At 36.7% G+C, this 24,801-nt stretch overlaps 1 protein-coding gene and 1 long non-coding RNA gene across 3 annotated transcripts in view; one reads left to right on the top strand and one right to left on the bottom strand.

The window, feature by feature from the left end:
* C8H4orf32 (chromosome 8 C4orf32 homolog) overlaps nt 1-23,790 on the top strand; it is a 36,379-nt gene extending 12,589 nt beyond the window's left edge. The window contains exon 2 of the mRNA XM_013978951.2: nt 20,955-23,790. Coding sequence (XP_013834405.2) covers nt 20,955-21,200 — 246 coding nt within the window. The 3' untranslated portion in view covers nt 21,201-23,790. The remainder of the gene's footprint in view (nt 1-20,954) is intronic.
* Nucleotides 1-24,801, bottom strand: part of LOC102158976 — a 977,225-nt gene that overhangs the window by 935,656 nt on the left and 16,768 nt on the right. The window lies entirely within an intron of this gene.

Below are 24,801 nucleotides of genomic sequence, written 5' to 3'. Positions count from 1 at the left end.
ACATACATTCATTGCACATGTGGAAATTCATGATTATTAATCCCATTAATCTTGCATTGTAGTAGGGAGAGAGACAATGACTAAATGAACAAATACATCACTGGGTTATAAACGGTATGGGGAAAAAAAAAGTACAGAAGGTGGATAGGGAGTATGTGTATGGGGTAGGGGTGCTATTTTAAATAAGATGGTCTTGGAAGGGCTAAGGTAATATTTGAGCAGAGACTTAAGGAAGTTAGAATTGCTTGCTTGGCTATGCCTCTTCTCTTACGTGACTCCCTGGAGGGTAGAGCCAAATTTGAGGCTGTGTTTTATAATCAGGGTAACATATCTTTCCCCAGTCTGGACTCTGTTCTTTCTGATCCATCCCCCCCTTCCAGTTTTCTACATTTTATTACTATTTTATTCATTTGTTCCTATTGTAAGCAAATTCAAATCCCATGTGGAAGGAGGAGAGGAAAAATTATGGACTTAATTAAAGATTTCGTCTTTTAAAAAGTACATTTCCTAAAAGGTATGATATACCTTTTAATAAATTGGTTTAAACATTTTGGTTTCTTTTTAATACCTGGTTCAGTTCCTTTGCACTGAAGGATTTGGATGTTTGCAATGCAGTTTATTGGAAAGACCTTAGAATTTTTGGTCTGAGGATTCCTGTGTTCAAATTCTGGCTGGTTGTCTGATTCTGGAGAAGTTACTTGACCTCTAGAGTTCTTATAATGCCCACTTCATGGTGTTTTGTGAGGGGTAAGTGCCTGGAATATGTGTGTTTAATAAAGTTTGAACAGTAACAATTCAACAAATGGCTAATAAAGCAAATAACATGAGGAAAGGATTCCATTTAAAAATGGGGAAAGTGGAGTTCCCATCATGGCTCAGTGGTTAACAAATCCGACAAGGAACCATGAGATTGTGGGTTGGATCCCTGGCCTTGCTCAGTGGGTTAAGGATCCCGTGTTGCCATGAGCTGTGGTGTAGGTTGCAGATGCAGCTTGGATCCTGAGTTGCTGTGGCTCTGGCACAGGCTGGCGGCTACAGCTCCGATTAGACCCCTAGCCTGGGAACCTCCATGTGCTGCGGAGCAGCCCTAGAAAAGGCAAAAAGACTAAATAAATAAAAATAAAAATGGGGAAAAGAATCAAAACTACAGGAATTATTTTCTGAAGAAATAAAAAATATTTCACTAATAATTTTCTCTTAGCCAAGGTGTGATTTAAAAAGTGAGTCTTACTGAGTAATAAAAAAATATAAATAAAAATAAAAAGTGAGATTCTTAAGCATGTAAACCATATAACAATTAGTACAATCATTAGAGTATATGAAACTTCTACCAAGAGAGAGTATAGAATAAGAAGACAGGCTGCAGATAAATCCCTCTCAGGGACTGTAGATAATTCCCTGAGAGGTTCTAACACACACTCAGAGGGCAATGAGGCAGCACAAGTAGACCAACAAGGACAAAAGAGGTGAAGCCATCTAGAATGACTAGCAGGCTTTTTGCTCATTCTCCTGGGTTGTGCCGTTCACTGAGGTAGGGGACCCAAGACCAATTGAGGCAGGCGATTATGAGTTTGGTATAGGGCATGTTGAATTTGAGATCCTGTAAGACAGCAGCACGGAAATGCTGAATATGCACTTGAGTATACAAACCTAGAAATCTGAAAAGTTGACTGAGCTGAGATGAAAACTATGAATCTTTTATAAAAGTACTGGTCATTTTCATTGTTAAGGGAAAATGTAGCAGTGTTTCAACTGGTGCTTGGAGTTTGTATTTTTGCTTATATATTAAGTAGCTTAATGGTAAGGAGAATAGATTATTTGCTTTATGTACCTCACAGCACTTACCTTGCTCATGGTAGGCATCCAATTTTCATTTATTGAATTGAACTTAACTGACTAAAGGATTTAGTTTGTAAGCCAAGCTGTTCTGTGAGTCAAGGACTGAAGTATCAGAGTTGGAGTCTAGTGTTAGAGATGAGTGGTACTGAAGAAGGACGTGAACACACCAAGAACCAAAGTGTGGTTTCCTGAAAATAACCAGCTGTCGGCCCGGCAAAATCAATCAGGTCTGTGCAGGCTTGCCACAAATAGGGCACAACACAAGTCTTGCATAAAGTGCAGGTGCAAAACATGCTGAGAAGAGAGGATCATAACTTTAGATGTGACTATAGACATTACTACAGTAGGCGGAAAACTTCACTGTGTCACCATTCACCCCAAATTAAAACAACTAATATACTCTACTATAAAATAAGGTGGCTTTATGTAGATGTAATGTTTTCCAAAGAATTTCTTCCATAAGAAATTTCATAAACCCACATACTTTTATTTATAAGACTAGATTCCTATTGATCCTTTAGTGCCATAAATAAAAAGAAGCAATTATATTTTTCCCCCACCTAGTCCAAATGGTTGACTGATAACTCAGTAGGCATTTCATTTCATACGAATTGCACCACAGTGGTTATTTTCAGAATACAAAGAAAAAGATCAGCCAAGTCACCAGATTAGACAAAAAAGTACCATATATAAAACAAGCTGTTATTGTACAGCACACAATAAACAACTCCAAAACATTGTTATGTGAGTGGCATTTTCATAGCTTTTAAAAAATTGTCCCATTCATAAGTACTGTTAAATTTGCCACGAGACAAAAATGCCATTATAGATCTTAGGGAGAAATGAATGAAAAAAAAAAAGCTAACTTAAAAGGCAATTTAATTCTAATAATGATGGTTCATATATTTGCCCAGTTCTATTAGATGTACCAGCCATATTTATCTTTAACTCTCCAAATATAATATAGAAAAGATACATAATAGCATAAGGAAATAGAATTTTCAAATTTTCATAAAGCTATATACTTTCTTAGCCCAGGTGCTAAGTTAAAACTCCTATACTAAAATTTAAGTTTAAAAGAGGCATTCACTGGAGTTCCCGTTGTGGCCCAGCAGAAATGAATCCGACTAGCAACCCTGAGGTTTCGGGTTCGACCCCTGGCCTCGCTCAGTGGGTTAACGATCTGGTGTTGCTATGAGCTGTGGTGTAGGTCACAGATGCAGCTCAGATCCTGTGTTGCTATGGCTGTGGTGTAGGCCAGTGGCTATAGCTCCGATTTGACCCCTCATCTGGGAACCTCCATATGCCTCCGGTGCAAACCTAAAGCAAAAAAAAAAGGCATTCACAAAGTCATAAATGTTGATGACTCTTCCAATAGATAAGGTCAAGCAGCTAGAACAGCAGTGATAGATAACAGTGCTTTGAAGAATCAGTCCTCATGTACTTAGTGCTTCAGATTCTAACAAGTGCCTTTGATTTTATATCTTTGCCTTTCTTGATTTTGTCTTAAAAGGAAGTGTAACTTACCTAATGCACAAATGTTCCAGTTCCAATAAGGACCTCTATTTTGCTTCAGAAGTGAAAGTACATTACAGTATAAAATCTATTTTTGTAGTTAGATGTATAGATGTTCATTTGGATTTATGAACATTGGTTATAACAATAAATATAAATATCTCTAAGGAGAAGAGAGAGAAGGCAAGATTTGGAACAATAAATGTAAGGAATTGGATGGATAGTTACCAAGAGGTGACTTGCTCCACTTGGTAAGTGTAGGTGTACCAAGAATGCTAAGACAACATGATTTTATAAGGAGGCATCTGAGCACAGTTTTTACCAACCACAACACTAAGCATCCTAGAGGAAGCAGGGAAATTGGAGGCTGCTGAAAGTCAGAGAGAAAACATGCGGCTATGAATTCATAATTGAAATGGGGGATTGTGTGTTCCAAACTGCAAGGAGAAAATAAAGGGCTAAATCTATAACTAATCCAGAGGCTTTTAAAATTTGTAACTTCTCCTTTCTTAATGCCTATTTTCATGTGTTTCTTCATCTCAGTATGATACTGTCTTGATGTTTTACAAGTGTGAGACTCCTGCCCTTTTAAAAGCAACAAGATCTTCTTCAAAACAGGTCTTTCTTTTGAGAAGGGGTGATGAGGTAGAGTGAGAGAAACAAAATCCAGTATTTTTAGAGGGACCACTTGTCAGTCTAAAATCCCTCTGAAACTGAATCTCAGCTGGTTTCTACCATTGTTCTTCTTCCTTCATTTTTGCCTCTCCATAGCTACATTCAACCAAAAATCATGTTATTTATCAAGGCAGACTTTAAATGATCACTGGAGCACATTCTTCTATGTTAGAAGGTCATTGTTTAGACTACAAAGGCAAGATTTCAAGGGTGGGGGAAAGGGTGTTTATTTTCTGTCCAAATAAGATACGTATTTCTCTCTCAACTGGATATAATTAGAAAAATGAAACCAAATATCTGCCTCATGGTGTTCTGTGTACTTTATACCAAGTCTTTATACAAATTAAGTTGCTTTTCTTCTGCCAGTAGTGGTGGGATTAAGAATTAGATGTTGGTTTGGCTTTTTTTTTTTTTTTTTTTTTTTTTTTGTCTTTAGGGCTGCACCTGTGGTATATGGAGGTTCCCGGGCTTGGGGTCTAATTGAAGCTGCAGCTCCTGGCCTACACCACAGCAATGCCAGATCCGAGATGAGTCTGTGACCTACACCACAGCTCACAGCAACGCTGGATCCTTAACCCACTGAGCAAGGCCGGGATTGAACCCATAAGGTCATGGTTCCTAGTTGGATTCATTTCTGCTGCACTGTGACAGGAATGCCTGGTTTTTTTAATTTTTTAATTTTTTATTTTTTTGTCTTTTTAGCTATTTCTTGGGCCGCTCCCACGGCATATGGAGGTTCCCAGGCTAGGGGTCGAATCGGAGCTGTAGCCACCAGCCTACACCAGAGCCACAGCAACACGGGACCGAGCCGCGTCTGCAACCTACACCACAGCTCATGGCAACGCCGGATCGTTAACCCACTGAGCAAGGGCACGGACCTAACCCGCAACCTCATGGTTCCTAGTCGGATTCGTTAACCACTGCGCCACGACAGGAATTCCTGGTTTTTATTTTTAAAGAAAGAATAATTTTAAATCCTGGACAAATTTTATCACAATTGATGCCAGTTGCTTACAATGAGCCAAATGGAAACACCACAAAACCACTTTTAAATGATTTATTACTTTTGCTAAATATAAATGAATCAAGATGTGTGACTATTTGAACTGCTGTTAAAAACTGATATATTAAAACAAATAGAATGTGAATGATTACAAGATTGTTTTGTATTCATAAGGGCTTTGGAACACAGATTAGAACAGAATGTCTGAATATGAGTCCTCATTCCACCAGTTAATAGGTGATCTTGACTAAATAATGTGATATCTCACTCAGTTTATGTTTTGTTAAGATCAAAGTACTTAAAATACTGCCCAGCATATATAGTATTCAGTAAATATTAGGGCCTTAAAAATTAGTAAATATGTTGTGAAATCCATTAAAAACTTCACTTAAACATTACTTAGTTGTTGGTTTAAGGCTTATGTACCAGAACATCTCTACAAAGGGCCAGCCTTTGAGATGAAGAGGAATAAAAAGCAAAAAATGAGTCTTTGCAGGTAACCAAATACTGGAGTAAAGATGTTTAAACCACAGAATTAGTTTTGTAGTACATTAGTGCTAGAAACAGTTATTCTGTTATATAAGGCAAAAGCAGTTAAACAAACACATTTTTTAAAAACATCTAAATATTTGAAAGCACTGCATTAATTTTTTTGGTCAGCTCTCCTGATCTAATTTTTTGCCTAAATTGACCTTTTTTAAACTAAATGCTAAGCATTTTGCAACTCTTAAACACATATTTTACCTTAAAATTACTTATTTTTATGTAAATGTTAACCTTTTTACTAAACTTGTTAGCTTCTTAAAACTAAGGATATAGTCTTATCTAATACATTATAGGCACCAGGAAAGTTTTGTTTAATTGAATCAGTTCTATAAAGTAGAAGTGTTTTTACAGCAAAATAATTATAATGTTTTACTGAATATACATGATAGCTTAAGGTAGTTTTATTTGCTCTTATATGTATAATGTGTTTATTTTTATTTTTTCTTGCTGTGCTGCCAAGGTTTAATATGGGGAGTTAGGGAGGAAGAGATAAATTTGAATATAGAGCATTCTTTTTTTTTCTAATTGAAGCATAGTTAATTTACACTGTCATGTTAATTTTTGCTGTACAACAAAGTGATTCAATTATATACAGATGTACATTTTTAAATATTCTTTTCCATTATGGTTTATCGCAGGATACTTAATATAGTTCCCTATGCTATATAGTAGAATCTTGTTGTTTATCTATTCTATATATAATAGTTTGCATCTGCTAACCCCAAAGAACATTCTTGATTTACTTCTGACATTTCTGCATCTCAAACTTTTCCAGAGGGTTATAAATACAGATTAGAAAGTATTTTACTATGCTAAAAATTAAAAAAAAAAAAAACAGGTTTGGGCATAAAACAATGTACTGAAAGCAACTAAAGGGAAAAACAGGACTATTCTGAAGTTTAAATTTCCAGTTAACTTTCCTTAGGCTTAACTTTTAAAAATGAGTTAATTACTAGTTAAAGTATTTGTTAGACTCTGCTGAGCAAAGAACTATGGTTGCCTCTTTAATGGTTTGTATGGGAGGATGGAACCTCAAAAGTTGAACTTTGATACCAGAATTTAACTGTTGTAGCAAATATGAAAAATAAATACTCTTCAAAATGCTTAAAGTCCTAGGGCTGATTCCATAAAACTAGCTGAATGTACTACCCAGAATCATCCTTACAGGAATTATCCTTCAATTCATCATCAAAAGTTAATTAATGTCCAGATACAACCATGGCAGGACTTCCAGAATCATGAAGTAAGGGACTCAGCAACTTTATTCCAGCAAAATAACAATTTAATTAATGAAAAGTATTTAAAAACAAAATAATCATTTAAAATCTTTGGGAATCATCACAAGATCATACAGCAAATGAAAAAGCATTCATTAAAGAAAATCTACTAAATCTAGGTAAGAACAATGAGTATATGTGGCATCTGAGCCACAAACTAATCCATTGCCTCCCCATCACAGAGCTGTGTTGTAAAATCTCCCACCCCAGCATGGGTAGCCAAGATGAGGTTCCCCTCGCCCCAACTCCCAGCCTTCTCATCCCTTTCCCTTCTCCCCATCTCAGCTCCTTGTTACAGGATGTCTGTTCTAGCTAGACATGGCCAAAAGGACCAAGTCTCTCTTCCTCCAAGCAACCCCCACCCTAGGCACAGCAAGCTAAGAACACAGAGGCCAAATCACCCTGCCCCAACTCACTATAGGATAGAGGTTCCACACCAAGAAGGCAAGCCAAGACCAAGAGCTGTTTCCTACCCCTGTCCTACTTGTAGAATAGGATTGTCACTCTAAGAAAATAGGGTTCTTCCCCCCACTTCCAGTCAATGGTACAGGTGTTCTGCACAGGGGAAAAGGCAGACTATAAAAGAAAAGAGATCCTTAGATCTGCCTGAAAGGACTGACTTCATTGGGAAGGAGTGGAGAGCTCCATGCCTAAAGGATGTTGTTGAAACAGTACAGATCTTGATGAACAGGAATTAAAGAGGGGTCTGATAGCTCCATAATACATCAAAACAACAGAGCAGCCAGAGGTTTTAAAGAAAGAACCAGGAATAGAGTCAGCCATGAAGAACCCTCCTGGGATCATAGTCAGCTGCGAGGATCAGGCAGGCAAGTGTGCATGTGCTAGGCTGCACCCACTCAGGAACAATTGTAGCAGGATGTGGGGCAGACTTAAAAGCATTCCCTAAACTGCACACAAACCAAGCAACAGAGGGCAGAAACCTCACAAAAAATAAGGGGCTTAAATACCACCTGTGACCAAATACTGATGGAACAATACCCCCAGGGACAACTTCTAGAAAGCAAGACTCAAAAATAATCACCATCACTTCTGACAATCTGGAAAACTGTATACATGCCCAAGGCTGTACCCTCTCAAAAGCTGTGTGGGAACCTCAAAGCTTACCTGTCCCTGGCTGAATGTAGGGCAAAGAAGTAAAATCTCTGGACTGTGACAGAAGTATCCAAGCTACAGATACAGCCGATGGTAAAGAATAAAAGTGACTAAGGGGACTTAAGCACAGCCTCTAACTAATAAATGGCTATACTAGCCCAGAGGCAACCCCTAAGTAATGAAACTAAAAGATGAAAACAAGGGGAAAAAATATGAATAGGAATATCACAGGCTGTACACTGCAGAAGAATAGACTGTAGAATTAGTTGAGCCAAGTCACTAAACAAATAAACAAGCAAACAACAACAACCCCCAGAGTAGTAATAGGGGATCAGTATCTAGTGTTGCTCAAATATGTCTAAAATGTCAAGTTATTGACAAAAAATTATGAAACCTGGGGGGGGAAAAACAGGAAGATGTGATCCATAAATGGGGGGGGAGCAGACAAGAAAAAATGTCTTGGTGGGGCCCAGATGATATACTTAGCAGAAAAAGACTTCAAAACAGCTATTATAAATATATTCAAAGAACTGAAGGAAACACGCTTGAAGAATGAAAGTATGATGACAGTGTCACATCAAATAGAGAATATTAATAGAAATTGTTTTTCTTTTTAATTAAATGGAAATTCTAGAGTTGAAAGTAGAGTAACCAAAATGAAAAGTATTTCTGTGGGCAGAAGATTAAAAAAATCAGCGAACTTGAAGATAGAGAAACAGATTATGCAACCTGGAGAATAGAGAGAAAAAAGGAGGAAAAAAAAATGAACAGAGCCTTAGAGAATTATAGGACATGATTAAACACATCAACATATAAATAGTGGGAATATCAGCAAAAAGAGAAAGGAATAGGAGCAACACTCTATAAGATATAATGGCGGAATTTTCTTTTTTCAAATTTAATGAAAAGTGTTAAGCTACACATATAAGAAATTCAGTGAAATCCAAGCAGAATAAACAAAGTGATCCACATCTAGACACGTCATGGTTAAAATGTTGAAAGAGAAAATCTTGAAAGTAGCAATGGAAAAACAACTTATCACATACAAGGAAACCTCAGTAAGATCAATAGATTTCTCATCAGAAACTTGGAGGAGAAAAGGCAATAGGACAGCATTGAAAGTGCTGAAGGTAAAAACCTGTCCATATTCTTATATCCAGCAAAACTGTCTTTCAAAAATGAAGGCGAAATACATTCCCAAATAAACAGAAAACAGAATTTTTTTAACCAACAGAGCTGCTTATTAAGAACTATTGAAGGCAATTATAAGGAGAAAGCATGTGATACCAGGTAGTACTTTGAAACCCCACACACACACAAAAAGCACTGGTAAAGGTTATTATGTAGATAATTACATAATATAGTGTAATTGCACATCTTCCCTTGATTTAAAATCAGTTGCATAAAACAATAGGTATGTAATTTTATTGTTGAGTCTATAATATACTGAAATATGTTTGATAATATCAGCACAAAGTTATATCAGAGTAAGTAAATTATACTAAATAATTACTTAAATCCACGGGAAGGAATAAAAAGAATTAGAAAAGGAGGTGTCTTCTCAGCCAAGAAGCAAGAGAGATTGGAAAACTGTAAATGCCTATTATCTTCTTCTGAGACACTTCCTCACAATTGCTTATGAATAGGAACCAATACCATTTTCCTGCTTATAAGAATCTACTTATAAGTACAAAGGGCAGGATTTAGAACAAAAAACAAGTGTGGGGGGGTGGTGAGGGAGTTTGGGGAGAGGAAGCAGGGAAAACAAATAAGCTTCTTGAACCATTATAGTAGTCTTGCCAGGTCCTATGGTTAATTCAATAATGAAAATATTACTCTGGGATTTAGTGTTTTAATTGATGTCACTCTCTTTATTTGTGTTTTTCACATACTGATTTTCCCGGCACCCAGTAATTGAGATCTTCACTGCTAATCGTTTGGTTACATCTTGCTGAATTTCAGTATTCATGCATTAACTACCCATGGAGACTAAGTGTCCTCCATTTAAAAGGCTTTTCTTGCCCTGACTCAGAATTTTCATCTTACCTGAAAATTTAGGGCTTGGATTTATAAATAAATGCTCAACTCGTATTTTATGACTAAGCTATCAAGAACTTTTTACATACTGAGTTTAAAAATGGGAATAATATTACCTCACTTGTATAGTGCCATAGTTGTGGAATCCATCCAAAATTCAATCTTGGTTCTTCCAAATATATCTGTTTGAGCAAGTAGTCTCAGACTCAAAATATACTCATGAGGTTTTTTTGAATTTTAAAAAGGATACATAGGAAACAAGCATAGTAGATGTTTAATACCATCTTTGTTACCTTATGCCTTATATGTAAGGAGGATGCAGAGAGCAGGGGATGTGACTAGAATAGAGCTCGTGTTAGGGGACAGTTAGAAAGTAGGCTGAATTAGTAGAATGGTTGCATGGCCCACCTTGTAAGATATTGTAATCTGGAAGTACCTAAACTATGACAAGCCCTGAGAATATAAGAGTTAAGATGGGGACAAAAAAGAAAAACAAAAACTATTTAAAACTTTTAAGGGGGAGAAGAAATCGAAGAAAGGTAATGAAAAGCCACAAACTTCCAATTACAAGATAAATAAGTACTAAGGACATAATGGGCAGAATGATGACTATAGTTAACACTGCTCTATGATATAAATGAAGGTTGTTAAGAATTTTTTTTTCCTTTATTGCTTTATTATATTCCATATGAGATGATGGATTCCTCCATTTTACATATATGTTAGCCAAAAGTTAAAGGGAAGAAACAATTTCTGCTTTTTTGCTGCTTACAGCCAGTGAAGAAGATAAAGACAAATCAGATAATCACACAAACAAAACACAAAATTCTTCTGAGATAAGGACAGCTATGTGGTGTGATGAGAGCATTTAATAAGGAGATTTTTATTGAAGAGGGGTCAGGACAAGCTTTCTCAAGATCAAAAGAAATAGGAGTTAGCAGTTGAAAAGAAGAGGGTAGAAAACACCAGGCAGAGGGAATAGGAATAACATAAAAAGTAGGTGAGTTTGAGAAACTCAGATTAAGACTGGGAGGCTACAGTAGTGAAAGTAAAAGAGGGATCAAAGTGTAAGTTGGAACCAAGTGAGACAGGTAGATAGAGTCATATAGGAAGAATGATGTAGACTCTGGTGATATTTAGGATATAGGTGTTAAAAATCAACAGAACTCACTGATAAATTGGACATAGGAATTTAGGAAAAAGAAGGTTCTACAGATCATTCTGAGTTTCTGGCTTGTAGAAATTAAGGCTTAGATTTCATTCCTGAGAATCTGGTCATTGAATGAAGACCAGTTTTGAGGGGGAAAAGTTGAGTTTGGCCTGGATATATTGAATATTACAGTACATGCAAGATATTTCAGTGGAGATGTCAAGATGGCAGTTTGAATATATTGGTCTACAGCACAGGAGAAAGGTCTGAGCTGGATATAATATTTAAATAACCAATTTATTGGTGGTAACCGAAACTGTAAGGTTTGAATGAGCTTATTTGAGAAAAGAAAGGTTGAAGAGTAGTTGAATAGAGTTGAGAGCCTAACCAGAGATTGAGGGAGGGTCAGCATTTAATAGCTAAGTTGAGGATGATGAACCCACAGAGCACAATGAGAAAGGCATAACCAGAGGGATGAAAATAGAACCAGGAGACTATAATACCATGTAATGAAAAAGAAAGAAAAAATGGTTCTCATTAATGCTACTTAGAGGTTGAATAAAATGAGAACTGAAAAACTAATTTGTTGTTGCGGCAGTTTATTGGTCACTTTTACAAGAGCTGTTTTTGTGGTGTAACGCAGACAAAAGCCAGACTCAGTAGGTTGAGGTCTGATTGGAAGATGTTGAGAGCAATTCTCCATGGATCTCTTATACTGAAAACTCTTTTTCAGGGCTGTTTTTCAAAGATTTTTGTTACGTGAACAGACTTAGAAGATAGGAATAGTGCCTCCTTTAGGAGCAGAGGGCAGATTTGTTTGCTACCCAGTGTAATAAACATGATGTCTCCCTCTGGGAAAAGGTCAGGCAGATTTGCTTATAACCCGTTATAAAAGATGAGAGTTCCCTAAGGTCAGAGTTCCTCAGCGGTGACACAAACCCACTGCATGCAGCATCTACCTGTGCCCATCTCCCTGCAGAAATTTGGAGAAAAGGAGAACCAGTGTCAACATGAACCTCAGGTTGCTTTCTGTGGCATGAGTAATAAAGTCCTTTGTCTCTGACCAGGAGGCTTGTGTCCTCTGCCAATATCCCTGATACTGTGGCAGACTAACTTGTTAACTTGCAAGTAGGATAAAACCTCAGCCCTTCCACAGTTCCTGACAGGAAGAGATGGAAGCAGGCAGAGTGGATGGTTTCAAATAGTTTGGTTATGAAGGAGAGGAAAAGGAAAGGCAGAACGAGTGGAGGATGTGGCACGGAGAGTGTTTTATTAAAGGGGAAAGGTCTAAGCATATATAAATTCTAAGAGAAGGAGCTGATTGAGAGGAAAAGATTGAATATATATAAGACAGAGGGATAATGGGAAAGGATGATATAAGGAGGGAAGGATGTGAGCTTAAGCATAGGTGAGAGAAACTGGACATAGAAGGAAGGATACTTATTTATTTGTAACAAAAGAGAATTCAGGAAAGATGGACATAAACTTTAACGGTACATTTAAAATCACAAAAGCTAAGGAAGCTCTTTTTCTGACTGCTTCTCTTTCTTGAGAAATGCAAGGTCAGGTAATTTGCTGGAGCAGAGGGATAAAGAGAAGGAGACAGTTCGAGATTTTTTAAAGATTTGAAATCACCTGTATAGAGGGCAGGAAAAAAAAAAAAAAGAGTTGAGCAGAGAAATTAAGTAGGAATGTATTTGAAGATCTGTTTAGGATTGCAGTAAACTATTGGTACCCTATGGTATGACTTTCTCTGCCACCACAGGTGCTCAGGTGTAGACATAGAAAATAGCTAGGTTACTCTAAGATTAGGTTTTTCCCTATGAGACAAAGGAATTTAAAATTTTATTAAAATTTGGGTCATAGAACTCAAGCTAAATGAGGAAAGTGAAGAAGAGAGGGCTAGTGGATTGAGCGAAGTTTAGAGATTGGACTACAATCCCAGTGAAGCTAAAAACTAGTCATTGAGGATACAGGTATTACCTGCTTTTCAAAAATTTGCATTCCACTTCACTTTTACAAAAGACCTAATGTAGTTTGTACCTGTTTTCGATAAGCAAAAGAAATCCAAAGAGGATTTTTGCTTTTAAGAAAAAAAAAGGGTAAAACAAAAATAGCATTCAACCTTTGTTTTGCAGCAAGCTGTTAGAGAGGCAGCACCCCCCCCCCCACAAGTAACTAGAGTGGCCCGACCAATCTCCTTCCCCAGGAACTCCACTCAGCAACTTAGAACTATTCCAGAGCTTTGAACCGTGTCTGTGAGCATCTGTACTTTCTTCTCAGTTTGTGTATCCATTAGCAAGATGTGCCCTAAAATAATTGCTTCTTTGCTACACCATTTCAGCTTACAAAAGGTTTTATAGGAACCTATTTCCAGATAGTGGGGGAAACCTACAGTTGAATAAACAAACTGAAAAAAGAGGTTGCAGCAGAAAGGTTCAGGAGTTGTTCATTCATTCATTTCTTCATTCATTTAATAAACCTCAATTCACAGACTACTATGTTCTATCCAAAAATTATTTCTCTTTTGCTCAGTATGCATCTTTTTTTTCAGTATGCATCTTAATATGTATACCAGAATAAATTTGCCTTCCCAGTTATGATTTCTGTGGGCTTGGGTTATTGAAGCTGGCTCTGCTTGATAGCTAGGAAAGGTTAACACCTAAAGTGGCAAAGAGAAATCAGCATCTTAGTTTTTACTTTGTATTCTTCTGTGTTATCTAAATACAATAACCATTTATCCATGTATTATTACATAGTTTTTTTGGGTTTGTTAATTACTTAATTTTATTATATTTATAGATGAACAACAATCATCACAACCAAATTTTACAGCATTTCCATCCCAAACCATCAGTACATCCCTCATAGTTTATTTATTTATTTATTTCTCTTTTTGCTATTTCTTGGGCTGCTCCTGAGGCATATGGAGATTCCCAGGCTAGGGGTCCAATCAGAGCTGTAGTCACCGTCCTATGCCAGAGCCACAGCAACTCGGGATCCGAGCTGCATCTGCAACCTACACCACAGCTCAGGGCAATGCTGGATCCTTAACCCACTGAGCAAGGGCAGGGACCTAACCCGCAACCTCATGGTTCCTAGTCGGATTCGTTAACCACTGCGCCACGACAGGAACTCCCCCTCATAATTTTTTGAAAGTTTTATCTAAAAATTTCTGCTTACATAATCCCATTATCTTTAATATTATTAATACATTCTTCATGTCATTTATTGCTAGTAGCAATAAAACCAAATTAATGAGGATATTTTTGAGCATTATAGTTAAGAACACAGGCTTTGAAATGAACAATATTTTATAAAAGATAACTAAATGGCATAATGAATGTAAAGTGCTTAACACGCTATCCAGCATATAGTAAACATTCAGTTAATGGTAGCTACTACTACTTTTTATCATCATCATCACCATCTGTAGTCAAAACTCTTGGTTCCAAGTGACAAAAATTCAACTTTTACTAGATTTTTGCAAAATAGGAATTTATTGGCTCTTGTAACAAAATAAAAAGAGGTAGATGCACTAGCTGAATTCAGGTATTCAGACAAATTCAACTATGTCATTTCTTGGCTTTACGTTCTATTGGCTTCGTTCATAGCAAGTTTTCTCCTCATTGTAATAGGATGCCCTACATATTACCGGCTAATCAATAGCAGCAGGGGCGGGTGGGGGGTGTCTCTTTTTTCAATAGTTGCAGCAAAAGCCTCAGAGCTTTCACTGGCCTGTCTTAGGTTACATGCTTATTCCTTAACTAATCATATGCCCATGGAAATGAAATGTTCTGATTGACCAGAACTAGGGAATGGAGACAGTTAACCAAAACACATGGACCAAGTGTGGGTGGGAGTAGGTTTCCCCAAAATTAAACCAAGGTCATACCAGTAGAAGAAAGTAGAATGAAAACCAGAGAGGCAAAAACAGCAGATTTCCAATACTGCACATGGGAAAACAGTTAAAAGTGAATCTTAAATTGTCACCCACTCAGTTAAAGCCTGTTTATAGAATGTAGCCTGTACAGTGAATAAGCAGGTTCTGCCATACTAACGTGCACAGATTGTTCCATAGGTAAAAATGTGCTGTAGAAAACATCCCACCTCAACTTCTATATAATTAAATTGTCATAACACTTGAAGAAAAATACAACTGAATTTAATTATCCTGAGAAAGATAATCACTAAGGTATTAATTATCTCAGGCAGCATGTGACAATAGAAAGAAGTAAAAATCACAAGACAAAAATTCTACCGAAAATGTAGTAATTACTATATATTGAGTGATTAATGTATGTATTCTAAAAGCTTTTTTAAAATCTATTTCCTCATTTTATTATCACAACTCTATGAGAGTAAATATTAATACATGGAGAAACTGAGTGTCAGTGGCTAAGTAATTTGCCCTTTATACATGAGGGAAAGATGTGAATTTGTTCCATTTGTTTCCAAAGCCTGTGTTTTTTGTTTTTAATAGACTGTGTGACCTAACCTCTTATTTTTTGTTTCTGAAATAAGAGACTTTGATTTAATTATCTTTAAGGATCCTTTGCTCTTAAATAGCCTATGATTATTTAAGGGGTCACCTTTCATTTCTCATCACTAATTTTGTGTATCTTTTAAAAAAGATTTTCAGTCAATTACAAAAGTAATAATTTCTCTATTTTGGTGAGAATACATTTTAAGGTATACAGTGCTATTATATGATCATGAAGGAAACTGCATTTGACAAAAGTTCTTCCTTTGGGCCCTCACATACAAAGAATAAAATTTGGAAAGAACATAAAGTGATCAATGTTAGAAGCGGGGGAAGCACCACATAGAGCTTCCTTCACAGCCTGTTGGTAAGGTCAAACAAGATACTGCATGTGCAACACGGTGCCTGCCACATAGTAGGCACTGAGTGTTAGCTGTTCTATTGATAATACTACCACTGCTACCATTACTCTGAAAATTACAGACATCTGTGAGTGAGTCAAGGACTCAAGAAGTCACCTTTTCAATTAGCCTCTTCTCTTAAATGGTTTAGGAATTGAGCTGAGCATATAAATTTTAGCTAGCAGCTACCATATCTTTAATCTAGAATTTATTTATAAATATTTGAACAAATTCACAACAGTACTCATGGGAAAATTAAAGAATTGATGCTAAATGTAAATACTGTTTGTTTTTATTTTTCAAGGAGTCTTTTGCCTAGTATGTTCTTATTATAGGATATTTCTATTGTTCATTCAACAGATTTATTATCAGCTTACAGTGGGCTGGGCACAGTGCAGTATACTAAATACTAACGTTAAAACTTCTAAGATAAGGTTCTTGCCTTTAATGGCTTCGCCTTTCTAATCAAAGATAGTGACAGGAAAAAGATCTACAAAGAAATAATTTTAAAATTAAATATTGTGGTGGGTAGAATAATGGCACCCCCACAAAGATGTCCACCATCTCAATTCTTAGTATCTATTAATATGATACCTTACAGGTCATGTAGTTGTGATAAAATTTAAGGACTTTGAGATGGGGAGATTATCCTGGATTATCCAAGTAGGTTAGGCCTAATCACATGGGTCTTTAAAAGCAGAGAACCTTTCCCTGCTGTGATCAGAGGGAAGAGTTAACTATGGTCTGAGAGCTGCAACTATGCTGACTCTGAAGATGGAGGAGGGGAACTAAGAGCCAAGCAGTATGAACACCTCTTGCAGCTAGAAAAGGTAGAAAAACAGATTCTTTCCTAGAGCCTGAAGAAACACAATCCTGCTGACATGACTTCTCACCTGCAGAACTATTAAGATGATGAATTTGTGTTTCAAGCCACTAAGTTTGTAGTAATTCATTACAGCAGCAATAGAAAACTAATACAAATATAATACGTGTTCTTTACTTAAGAAGATAAAGATCACTTTCCAAAGTTGTATCAGAAGAGCTAGGAAGAATTTTTCCCAGAAGACCCAAAAAGTCATCATTCCAAAGTAGATCACATGTCCCTTCCAAAGCCAGCTTCTAGGAAAGGGATGGGGATTACGCTTAGGCCTATCATTTCTGAAGCTGTAGATGGAATTTTTCTCACCTGAAGAATGTAGACTGGATTAAGGTTCTAATAGGAAAGAGGTGAGGTGAAGGGATGCTTAATAATATCCACCAAGAAAAAATACTGCTAATCCATAAAAATCTGTACATTGTTTTGAGGTTATTGTAGTTAATGCTTTTTTAAAATTAGGACTATCTTTTCCTTGGCAAGAAGTGAAGCAGGAAGAAAACCTATCAAGATACTGTCCTAATGCTTGCCAGACACGTGACAAATTCTCTCCATTTAGTCTACAAATATTTACTGATACCAAAAATACTGTAATGATTGTAACATCAGTGATTTAAGAATGCTGCCAATTTTCTTTTTCATATTTTCAAGTGTCTTTTCTTTAGGATTATTTGAACCCCTCCCTCCAATTCATTGCTGGATAGCTTTGATGTTCCTGCAGAACTTCTTTTGTGAAGATATGCCCCTTTTAGGCATACTTCTAGTGATTTTACTTTTTTCCTCTCCTGTAGATTGCCCAAATTAAGTAGTGCTTTGTAAAGTGGCAGTTTTGTAGTGGTTATTTAATCTGGTTGTTAGATATTTAAGGGTTGATTGTACTATTTTATCTAATTTTGTGTTTGCAATTTTTCCCGTTAAAAAGAGGAGCTTGGAGTTCCCGTCGTGGCGCAGTGGTTAACGAATCCGACTAGGAACCACAAGGTTGCGGGTTCGGTCCCTGCCCTTGCTCAGTGGGTTAACGATCCGGCGTTGCCGTGAGCTGTGGTGTAGGTTGCAGACGTGGCTCAGATCCCGTGTTGCTGTGGCTCTGGCGTAGGCCAGTGGCTACAGCTCCGATTCGACCCCTAGCCTGGGAACCTCCATATGCCGTGGGAGCGGCCCAAAGAAATGGCAAAAAGACCAAAAAAAAAAAAAAGAGAAGCTGGCTACCACAGCCACAGCATATATCCAGACTAGTCCTTACAGGGCCACTGCTTCCAGCCTCAATCCCACCAGCTAGTGCCAGGATCTGAGATGTGACTCACTGTTGCCTCTCCACCTGGCCTCCAGGAGTTAACTAATTCCCTATTTTGATTTAAGTCTTGCAACACCTACTTCTTCCCCTGAAAAACCCACAAGCAGTTGGCAGAAGAATTTAAATCTTCAGAAAGAACCATATCAGATTCGGGTACTTTATACTAAAACCACAAAAATACCAAAAAAGTCTTAAAAAGCTTTGTTAAAAACAGAAAACCCCAAAGTACAATAAGTGCATAGATTAAAAGAAATTAGAGGTGGTTTAAAAAAAAAGGAAAGAAGCAGAAAAACTTTAATTAAAAAAAAAGAGGCTAAAAATGATACCAACAAGACACTGGAGTAGAAGAGAAAGTTGAGGGACCAGAAAAAATTACAAACTCTAAATCAAGAACTTTTCAAACTCTGTCCTAAAAAAAAAAAAAAAAAAAAAAAAAGCCTTAATCTCAGGCAAGAACAAGATTTTTTGGTTTTCTGTCTTTTTCTTTGCCATTTCTTGAGCTGCTCCCGCGGCATATGGAGGTTCCCAGGCTAGGGGTCCAATTGGAGCTGTAGCCGCCGGCCTACACCAGAGCCACAGCAACGCGGGATCCGAGCCACGTCTGCAACCTACACCACAGCTCACGGCAACGCTGGATCCTTAGCCCACTGAACAAGGCCAGGGATCGAACCTGCAACCTCATGGTTCCTAGTCAGATTCGTTAACCACTGCGCCACGACGGGAACTCCTTTCTTTTTGGTAGAAAGTAATTGAGTAAGGCCAGGGATCAAACCCACAACCTCATGGTTCCTAGTTGGATTCATTAACCATTGCGCCACGACGGGAACTCTCAGACAGCATAGTTAATGGCATTTAATACTTATTATGTGAAACCCTGCTGTACCCAAAGCTTTTTTTTTAATATATGAGAAATTTTCCATCTTTTATCTACTATAAGCAAGTATAAATTCAGTAAATAATTACCAGTTTGAATCATCACTCCTAAAAAATTAGGTTTAATAAATTATAATTACAACTATATCTTCAACATGTCATAGATTTTCTTTTGTGACTGTACTAGGGTCTAGTGAGGGGACAGAAACTATACCAATTATTTTATCAAGAATAATCTAATAGAAAGAATTGTTAAGTAGGCACTGAAAAACAGAAAAGGCAAAAAAGAGAACATTAACACACTGATACTCAAAGGATGGTAGAAAAATCAGCATCATTACGAATCACCTGGAAACTTGTTAGAAGTGCAAATTCTCAGACACCAAGTCCCACTCATGGCTTACTGGGTCAGAAACCCTGTCAGTTGGCCAGCATTCTGGGCTTTAAAAGCCCTCTGAGAGAGTCTAACTTATGCTAAAGTTTAAAAACCACAGCACTACAACAGGCTAAGTGCCACAGACAATAACAGCAGGAAGCAGCTACCACTCCTGGGCCAGGGGAAGCAAAGAAAAGAGGTAGAATTACTAAAACCGAGAAGACTGGGGAAGGCCCCGTCCCATAGAGCTGGGACTCAGACTTCCAAGAACTGATCACTGCTCACCTGGTGCTGGTGTTTCTGAGTTCAGAAGAGGGACACCATAGATCTGGGAAGCAGATATCTGAGGAAGAGGAACCCAGGAGTTTGATCTGATATCTCAAGAAGGCTCATTGAGATTGGTTCTACAAGGGTTGGGAAGCCACTAAATTGAAATCAGTGACTGCTACCAGACAGACCTTCTACTGCCAGAGTGAATTATCACTAAAGTAGATAGTATTGAGAAACCCCAGCAAGGCAAACAAGGAAAGAGTAAATCCCTTCCTCCTCTAACTGCACAAAGTCTCTCTCGTTCCTCTGTGGGCAGAGCCCAACAAGGAGCCAGCTATGTCTTGCAGAATTCCAAAGGGTGTGGTTGAAGCTGAGAGATAGTAGCTTAATAACAAAAACATGAAGGCCTAAATTGTAGTAAGACTGAGATGTACTAGAAATAGTAAATAATTTTTGCTATGTATAATTGGGTACAGATGGACATCTTCTGGGGAGCTCATGTCTAGGTGGACTTTGGGGAATATTGTTCAAAATGATTCCTACTTGGAAACTGTATGTTGCTTCTGGTGGGATTCATAAGGGGCATTTAGGACATGTGTTAAATTACAGAAAACTATGCCAGGGCCTACACTGAAGTCTTAGCTCTCCAGCTAAAACTGACACATCACAGCAGCAATGGCTGAGGATTGCTCAACATTAGCACCAAGCCCTGCTCCAGTCAGCTGAAGCGAGGTTCCTTAAAGTCTTGGAGTCAGTGGAATGGACTAAAAAGAGCTTACCTACCAGAACAGAGAAATCCAGGGCTCTACCACAAAATAGGAGATTAGTAGAAAAAGGCTGTTCTGAAATCATAGTCACTAATAAGAGTAATATGAGCATGACTCTTCATCTGAGAAGTTGTCTTTGTGCAATTCTGGGAAAGTAGAAAATGAATGGAAATGAATTCTTCATCTTATAAATCGGTGTTCTGGTAGTTGAGGGTCCAGTCAATGTTGATTCCACACAAATCAATAAATCAGTGCTTTCCATATTCTTGAAAGATGGGCACAGACAGTTGTTACTATATGACAATCAAAAGGAACATTCCCAAATATTACTGAATGATTATCAGAAGTATGCCCAGTACATACTTTGGAAGATTAAAAAGAACTATGAGTTAGTCATTATTCTTAAAGACATGCACCTATTTCTGATTTTATGTTTATGTTTTGTTTTGTTTTTTTTTAAGGATATTGAAGAATCACAAAATAACACTGGTGAGCCTGTTGGAGATGACTACAAAAAGATGGGAACACTTTTTGGTGAACTGAACAAAAGCCTCATCAGCATGGGCTTCACAAGAATGTATTTTGGAGAACAAATTGTAGAACCAGTGGTAGTCATTTTCTTCTGGGTTATGCTGTGGTTCCTTGGCCTACCAGCCCTTGGACTAGTTGCTATTCTTTGCCTTGTCATTATTTATGTGCAACAGTGAAATGTGGCAGAATGAACTATTGTTTAACATTTAGTAGCCATATGTGTATTTAGTGAAGTTAATATTTCACTACATGAAGGCTGAAAAGTTTGCCTTGTTTCGAATTGTGTGCTGTTTTAGTAATTAAATTCATAAGTTGATATTGTTTAAAATTAAACTCAACTGTTGATTATAACAGGGTTAAATATATATATTGTAGCTTATTCATAATTCTTGTTTAATTACTGTGACCTGTGCCCAATTTTAAGCACCCCTATTACCATGCCAGATCTTAACCACCACCAAACAGTGATCAGGCAAAATAGGAATATGAAATTCAAGTCCGAGGGTTCCCATCGTGGCTCAGAAGAAACAAATCTGACTAGCATCCATGAGGATGCAGGTTCCATCCCTGGCCTTGCTCAGTGGGTTAAGGATCCAGCGTTGCCGTGACCTGTGAAATAGGTCACAGACATGGCTCGGATCCCAGGTTGCTGTGGCTGTGGTGCAGGCCAGCAGCTACAGCTCTGATTCGACCCCTAGCTTGGGAACCTCCATATGCTGCAGGTGTGGCCCTAAAAAGACCAAAAAAAGAAAAAATTCAAGTTGGGCAAGATAGGTCTTGTAAAGAGCTCCATTAAAACATTTTAGAAGCAAAAGGACAAAACAAGGAGCTTAAAAAAAAAAAAAGTTTTACTTGGAGAATTGCTCCCCATCTTCCACCAAATGAACCCATATTATCTGGGAAATATTTTGGATTTCTACTGTCCCTGCTTAGCACAAGCCCATATAAATGCTAACTGCTATACACTACCTTAATATTTTGATGAAAATCAGTAAAGCTAGCACATTTTCTGAAGATTGAAAAGAAATATATTTATTACTGTTGGGAAAGCTTCCCAAGTTAAATGTAACTTTTTTATAAAGTAGTACTTGGGCTTGGAATCACTTTAGTGTATCATTTGATGTTTTAGACAATTTTGGTGCTAATTACTTTTTGTGAATTTTTAAAGTCTCATAAGCCAGGCCCATAGTTGGCTGCATCCCATGATAATGTTATATTTTCTTGTATCCAACCAGTTGTGTATTTTTTTCCTAGAGAGACATTTTCAGTGTATTTTTTTCAGAAATTTACATTTTGTAGTTCTTTTATAGCAATTATTCTTAGGATTTAAAAAAATTTATTTACTACCTTGACATAGGTTTCCCCCCACTACCAAAAAAAAAAAAAAAAAAAAAAAAAAAAAAAACCTGATTTGTATTGTGGTTGAAATTCTTTACTATTCCTTTTTTTTAAAAAAAAATCAGCTCTTTTCTTTGATATCTGTATTAGAAAGCACAGTATTACAGTATAAAAACCAAATGCTTAAAATTAGAACTCAACAGTCATTGTATAATATTCCTCTAAGGCTAAAGCCAAGTCAGTAATTGGCCAGACATGTTATTAATGTCTTAACTTGGCACTTTTGGGGTTTTATATTGAAATGAGCATTTCTTTAAATATACTTAGGAAATGAAAAATGGCTTACTGATATTTTGGATTTTGTTAAGGAACCTAAAATCTTTACACTTTTGTCTCAAAGACTTTCTTACTTGGACAAAGGAGAGGTAGTTAAGATAATTACCTAGAAATTTAAGTTCAATAAAAGGAAAATGAAAAATTGGGGCATTTTTATCTTTGGCAGGGCAATAACTAAAGTGTGTAAAGTGTTTACTGTTCTACTTTATAAAGTTTTTACCCAATCCTGTTTTTAAAATTTATTATATAAGTTCTCAGTGTCTTCCATTCTGAAGCAGACAATTGATGAAAATGTACAATTTAGATTTCTAAAATTAGATAATCCTGAACAACAGTACCAGTCAGAGGGCACTAAAAAGTATTGTGCATTTGTATAAATACAGACCTTTTAAAGTTTAACTTAAAAAAGACTTTGTACTATATCATTGTGTTTTTATTGGGTTTCCCAATATTTTTATAGTAACCTTTATGGACTTGGCATAACTGCAAGTTATTTAAGAGGTGTCTTTATTTGCATACGGTAGAATTGTGAGGTTTTTAATAGAAGTCATGAGATTTTGTATATCTTCACTAAATATTAAAAAGTGTATTCTTTTCTAATACTACTAGAAATTTGAATTTCTTTTGGAATGTAAAAAATATATAGTATGCGTAGTAACAGCTCTGGTCCTACCAGTATCTAATATTGAAAATATTTTAAAAGTAAGTTTTAATTGTAATTATTTAGTATAGTGTTAAATACTATGCATCTGCAAATTGATGTTAATAGGATATATATTAAATTCTATAAAGAAATGAGCTATTTTGCTGCAATTCTTTCTGCATATATTTTTAATGCGGTATACCATCACATTATTTGCTTTTAGAGGGAAAAAAAAACTTTGCTTATTTGATGGAAATATTTTATTTTATGAAATATTAGAATGCAAATTATACTGATATCCTGAAGTGAAAAGAACCTGGTCATTTTTTTTTTTCAGTTCATGGTATAAGGAATTCGATTGAAAATCATTCTCAATCACTTCAATCTCAGATTCAAGCCAACTTTAGAAACCATTATTGCTATGAATAAAGACATAAAAGTTAAAATACTATATTAGATTATTAGTGTCTATCACTCATACCACCAGCCCTCAATTCAAAAGGGAAAAGGTCAAGACCTACAAATAAACAAATAGATGAATAAATCAGTTTTCATTAAAGTAAAAACTCAGTGTTTTGTAGAATTCAGTTGTCTGTGTAAAATCTGTTTTCCATCCCTGGCCATCAGTTAGCTCATTCTTGGCCCAGTAGTGTGCTGAAGCCCCACTGGCTGGCAAGAGCCAATGTATACATTTTATCCCTACTCCACCTTTAATGACATCAAGTTGGTAGCTTGAAGCTGAAGTTGGGGGTAGTATTTACACTATAAACATTGGCAAACGCAGCAAATCAGAGCTCTTTTTTCCTGGCAAGCTAGTTGTTAAACATACTTGACCACACCCCCGATTAGCCACTCCAGAGGTCACATTTCCATTTCTACTCCTACAAATATAAAGGAAGCATATTAAGGCAAATCTCCATTGCTCCATCCAAAACTGTATTTGAGTTTTTCCACGTGGGAATTAGGGACCATGGTTGTCTTCTACCCAATGTATACCTCTTTCTTTATCAGAGAAATAGCTCTGAGCTATTACTGAGCTGCACATCCATTAAAGATTATCCAGTTGATCAGAAAATAAGAAGCAGTCACAGAACTGATGGAGGGCAAGTTACAGCGTAATTAAAGTTCTGTCGTAAAGCAGAAAGCTCCAAATAAAGTTAGGTATTGAGCAATCAAGGGTGGTTTGGTTTATAGATTATATTTTAACAATTATTTTACAAAGGTTTATTGATTTCAGTTTTTTGAAATGTTTTCATTGCCAGTTAATGGCTTTACAAGGTAAAAAAAAAAAAGAATTTAAAAAATCGCTTTCATACCTGTTAATACGTCTAGTACTATATTTGACCAGGGAGAATATAAAGTAATGTACAAATTATGGCTTCAGGATCATTGCTGGACTTGATATTTTATAAGTCCTATTTCTCAGCCCAAACCTTAATTTTTGGTGTTCCAGGTGGTTC

This window comes from Sus scrofa, chromosome 8, assembly GCF_000003025.6.
Source record: "Sus scrofa isolate TJ Tabasco breed Duroc chromosome 8, Sscrofa11.1, whole genome shotgun sequence".
Classification (NCBI taxonomy): Eukaryota; Metazoa; Chordata; class Mammalia; order Artiodactyla; family Suidae; genus Sus; species Sus scrofa.
This window is presented reverse-complemented; position numbering and strand designations above follow the sequence as displayed.